Source organism: Trichechus manatus, unplaced genomic scaffold, assembly GCF_000243295.1.
Source record: "Trichechus manatus latirostris isolate Lorelei unplaced genomic scaffold, TriManLat1.0 scaffold00087, whole genome shotgun sequence".
Classification (NCBI taxonomy): domain Eukaryota; kingdom Metazoa; phylum Chordata; class Mammalia; order Sirenia; family Trichechidae; genus Trichechus; species Trichechus manatus.
The window spans coordinates 10,928,040-10,933,556 of record NW_004444023.1 but is presented as its reverse complement, the minus strand read 5'-3'; the positions used below and the strand labels follow the sequence as shown (position 1 = coordinate 10,933,556).

At 46.3% G+C, this 5,517-nt stretch overlaps 1 protein-coding gene across 1 annotated transcript in view; it reads left to right on the top strand.

Annotated features, from left to right (window-relative positions):
* The window catches only part of ZNF579 (zinc finger protein 579), a 1,621-nt gene extending 1,390 nt beyond the window's left edge, over positions 1-231 (top strand). The window contains exon 2 of the mRNA XM_004381907.1: positions 1-231. Coding sequence (XP_004381964.1) covers positions 1-231 — 231 coding nt within the window.
* Positions 232-5,517: the final 5,286 nt, after the last annotated feature.

Here is a 5,517-nt window from a genome sequence, read left to right as displayed (position 1 = left end):
CCGCCCCCGCCACCGCCTTCTGAGCAGGAGGAGCCTGAGCTGCAGCTGCCCGTCACGCACATCAAGGAGGAGCCCCCCTCCCCGGGCAGCCCACCCCGGTCCCCACCCGCGCCCCCTGTCTTCCTCAGCGCCTCCTGCTTCGACAGCCAAGACCACTCCGCCTTCGAGATGGAGGAGGAAGAGGTCGACAGCAAGGCCCACTTGCGGGGGTTGGGGGGTCTGGCCTCCTGACCCTCACATTACTCCCCCCCATTTGAGCCCCCCTCCCCCCGGTTTGCAATGTGGAAGAGGGAAATTGAAGGCGGGGTCCCTCCTCCTCCTACCCACCCCCCCTCCCAGCCCTTAACACTAAGGAGTGGGTGCTCTGGACCGCAGGCCCTCCTCATCACCCACTCCCAGGCCCCCCATGCTGGTTAGGAACCTCTCACTCCAGTATGTGTCTTAAGGCAGGACGACATGGAGAAAGAAGGAGGCTGAGGACAATTGGCCAGAAGGATGGAGGCTGGTGGGAACACCACTGCCTGCCCATCCCCCATTACACATATTGACACATGGGACATCACCACCCTCTTTGGAACTGTCAGACCCTGGGGGTCTCCAGTGAGCAAAGGTTCGTCCCTGTCCCTTTGTCTGAATAAGTCTGTCTGAATAAATGTGAGTTCGTGGAACCCAAAGAGAGTGAGGCTGTCTGTGGAGGTGGGGGCTGCTGAGGGGGTCTGGGGTGAGTTGGGGTTTGTCCACCAGGCTCTGAGCTTGAGTGTAGGGGAGGAAGGAGGTAGATACTCCCATCAGGGAACATGGTCCTCCACCGAACAAGAAACCCAGGAACCTGGGGCTGAGAAGAAACAGGAGTGCTCAAAGACACATGAATGTCTGCCCAGGTGGTCTTCTGGGGGTCCCCTGGAAGCCCTGTGGAATCCCCAAATGCACTCATTCAACAAACATTTGCCACACACTCACTCTGTGCCAGGCATGGTGCTAGGCACTGGCAATCCCATGGAGAAGACAGCCAAGTCCCTTGCCTTGAAGAGCTGGAACCCCAAAACTGTGCTGTCTGATATAGTAGCCACTGCTAGCCAGCCACAGCTATTTAAATTTAAAGCAAGTAAAAACAAAAGCATCAAAATTAAATAAAACTAAAAATTCACTTCCTCCGTCACACTAGTTCAAGTGCTGAGTAGCCCCGTGTGGCCAGTGGCTACCTTATTGGACAGCGCAGATCTAGAACATTCCACCATTGCAAAAAGTTCTATTGGACAGCGCCACTCGAGATGATAAATCAAAGTGCAATAGGGCATTAGGTATTGATAAGGGCTGCTGAGAAAACTAAGCCACACTCTGATAGCAGAGCATGACAGGGAGGGTGGGGGGGCTCTCCAGTGAGGTGACATTTGACCTGAATGAAGACGGAAGGAACCATGTGGGTGTCTGGGAGAAGAGAGCACCAGGCAGAGGGAACAGCAGGTGCAAAAGACCTTGAGGTGGGATGATCCTACACATTTGAGAAATGGCAAGGAATTGGGGGTAGGATGGAGAGTGTCATTTTCCACAAGTCCTTTGGGTAGTTGCTTTACACGTAGGTTTAAGGCCCTAGGTGTGAAGGGGGAAGGGCATCTCCAGGCAAATGTTCCTTAAACCCCTCTCTCTTTCCATCAACCAACATCCTGCCTCTCACAACCTTTAATGGCTCTCTCTTACCTGTGCAAATAACAACGTCGACCATTTAGGTATATTCACATCTGCAAGGCAAGGCAATGGAGGGGTGAGATGATCCCTGTTTTACAGGGAGACAAACTGAGGCTCTGAGAGGGAAGATGGTTCCCCGAGTGTGACGGCAACACCAGGCAGAGGGGAAGCCAGGAAGATGGTTTTTGTTTGTTGGTCAAGGCGGGGAGATGGTGACCACCCACAGCTTCCCAGAACCCCCTCTGTCAATGCATTTAACAGATCTTGGTTGAGCCCTTGGTCCCTGGGCAGCGCAAGTGGTTTGCACCTGACTAGCAACCTAAAGGTTGGCAGTTCGAACCCACCCAGCAGTGCCACTGAAGAAAGGCCTGGCACTCTGTTTCCCTGAAGATTACAGCCAGGAAAACCCTATGGGGCAGCTCTACTCTGTCACACAGGGTTGCTACGAGTTGGAATCGACTCGAGGGCACCCAACAACAGCAATAGTAGTAGTGGTTTTCACGCATTGAACCCTACTGCTTGTCTTTCCCTGTGCTGAGGATTTTACGTACACGATCTCAACCACATTCATTAAAAATAATACAAAACACACTTCTTGAGTGTTCACGCTGTATCTGTTTCTAAGGGGGTTAGGTGGATTAGCTCATTTTCAATCCTCACACAATCCCATAGAATAGATACTATTCCAGGTTCTGGTTTTTTCTTTCTTTTTTTCCCTTAAACAACTTTATTGAGGCCTCATTTGCATACCATAAAATTCATCTGTTTTAAGTTTACAATTCAATGATTTTTAGTAAATTGTGGAGCTGTGCAAGCATCACCACAATCCAATTTTAGAACTTTCCGATAACCTCAGGAGGATCTCTTGTGCCCAATTACAATCACTTCCCGTTCCCACCTCAGCTCCAGGCAACCACTCATCTACTTTCTTTATCTATGAATTTGCCTATTCTGGATATTTAATATAAATGGAATCACACACAATGTGTTCTTTTGTAACATTCTGCTTCTTCTCAGAATGTCTTGAGATTCATCATGTTGTAGCATTTATCAGAACTTCATTCCTTTTTACCGCTGAATAATATTCCATTGTATGTATATACCACATTTTGTTTATCCATTTATCTGTTGATGGACACTTGGGTCGGTTTCCACTCTGGCTATTGTGAATAGTGCTTCTATGAACATTCATGTATAAATCTTTGTATGTTTTCATTTCTCTCACGTAAATTTCTAGGAGTGGAATTGCTAGGTTGTAGGTTAAGTTTGAGGAGCCCTGGTGGTGCAGTGGTTACAGCGCTCATCTGTGAACCAAAAGGTTGACAGTTAGAAGCCACAAGCCACTCTGAGGGAGAAAAGACCTGTTAATCTGCTCCTGTAAAGATTTCAGCCTAGGAAACCCTGTGGGGCAGTTCTACTCTGTTCTATAGGGTCACAATGAGTTGGAATCAACTCGAGGGCACCTAACAAACAAAACAGCATGTTAAGTTTATAATCAACTTTTTGTTTCCTTATAGTTTATTTTAACTATAACGGGAAGTCACAGAGGGTTTTTTTTTTATTGTGGTAAAAAAAAGTATATATAAACATTTGCCATTTCAACATTTTTTACATGTACAATTCAGTGATGTTGATTTCACTCATCAAGCGCAATCATCATCACTATACATTTCCATATTTTTCCAACACCCTTAACAGAAACTCGGTGCCCCTTCCCAAGCGATGACTCCTCCTTTCCCCCTCCCTCACACCTCTGGTAACCACTAATCTATACATTTGCCTCTTCTGGACATTTTGTGTAAGTGGGTTCACACAATATTCACCCTTTTTGTGACGGACTTTTTTCACTCAGCATAATGTTTTCAAGGTTTATGTACATATGATTAACTTTTTAAGAAACTTCCAGGCTGCACCATTTATGTTCCCACTAGTGATGTATGAGCCCACTGTGTCAATTCATCTTGTTGAGGGTCTTCCTCTTTTTTGCTGACCTTCTACTTTACCAAGCATAATGTCCTTCTCCTGGGATTGGTCCCTGATAACATGTGGAAAGTAAGCGAGGCGCTCCTATTTCCTGAGAAACTCTAGTACAGAGACTCGTCCAAGGTCATGAGTCTAGCAGGCAGCACAGCCAGATATGCTCCAAAGCCTGTGCTCTTAACCTTTACACAAGAAATCATCCTTACCCCGTTCATTCATTCATCCTAAAACTCTTTACTGAGCACCTACTATGTACAAAAGATGGTGCTAGAGGTTGGAGAAACAACAGCGGGCAAATAGACATGGACCTTGCCTCCTTGGAGCTTATATCCTGGTAGGAGACACAGATAAACAAACATTTTTATAACACTGATTCAACAAGTAGTTCTTGAGCCTCTACTTTGTGCCAGGCACAGTCGTAGGTGCTACTCATTGAGCAGTTAACAGAACAAACACAAATCCCTGCCCACGTGGGGCTCCCATTCTAGTGGGAGGAGACAGACAAGGAAACATGACAAGCAAGTAAAGTAGGAAACATCTTAGGAAGTGTTATGATTGAATTGTGTCTTCCCAAAATATGTGTTTGCTGCTTAGAAGCAAGGATGGCGAGACTTCATCTCACATACTTTGAACAAGTTATCAGGAGGGATCAGTACCTGGAGAAGGATATCATGCTTGCTAAAGCAGAGTGTCAGCGAAAAAGAGGAAGATCTTTAATGAGATGGATTGACACAGTGGCTGCAACAATGGGCTCAAGCATAACAATGATTGTGAGGATGGAGCAGGACAGGGCAGTGTTTCATTCTGTTGTACATAAGGTCGCTATGAGTTGGATCCAACTCGATGGTACCTAACAACAACAAAATATGTGTTGCAATCCTAATCCCTATACCTGTGGATGTAATCTAATCTGTTGTTGTTCGGTGTCCTTGAGTCGGTTTCTACTCATAACAAGTCATGTGACAGAATAGAACTGTTTCATAGGGTTTTCCTGGCTGTAATCTTTATGGAAGCAGATTGCCAGGTCTTTCTTCTGCAGAGCTGCTGGGTGGGTTTGAACCAAAAACCTTTAGATTGCAGCCAAAAGCTTAGGTTCCTTTCTAATGTAATGTAATCTCCTCCCATAATGCAATCTAATGTCATGCAATCAGTCATTGAAGTCATACTAGTGTAGGGTGGAACCTAAACCTAATCATTTCTGATTTATATAAAGAGCAGTACCGACACAGAAACATGCAAACACATACTGGGGAAGACAGATGCAATGTGAGGATCGCCAAGGAACAAGGAGGCTATAAGGAAAGAAGAGACATCGCTGAGACCCTATTTGGACTTTTAGCCCCCAGAATTGTGAGAAAATAGATTTCTGTTCTTTAAAGCTACCCACTTGTGGTATTTGTGTTACAGCACCACTAGGAAACTGAGACACCAACAAAAAACAGACAACCAAATCTGTTGCCATTGAGTTGATTTTGACTCATGGTGACCGCATGTAGTACAGAGTAGAACTGTGCTCCATAGGGTTTTCTTGGCTCTAATCTTAACGGAAGCAGATTTCCGGGACTTTCTTCTGTGGCACTGCTGAATAGGTTTGAACTGCCAACCCTTCAGTTAGTAGACGAGAGCAAACCATTTGTGCCACCCAAGGACTGGACACTTAGACAGGAGGGGATAAGTTATTTGGGGGAAAGATGATGCAAGACAAGAGGATAAGAACTGCAGGACTGTGGAAGCAGGAGGTGAAGGGGAGAGCCATGCAGGTAACTGGGGACCTGTCCCAGGGAGAGGGCTCATCTGATGCAAAGTTCTGAGGTGGGAACCTGATCGGTGCATTCAAGAGCAGAGAGGTCA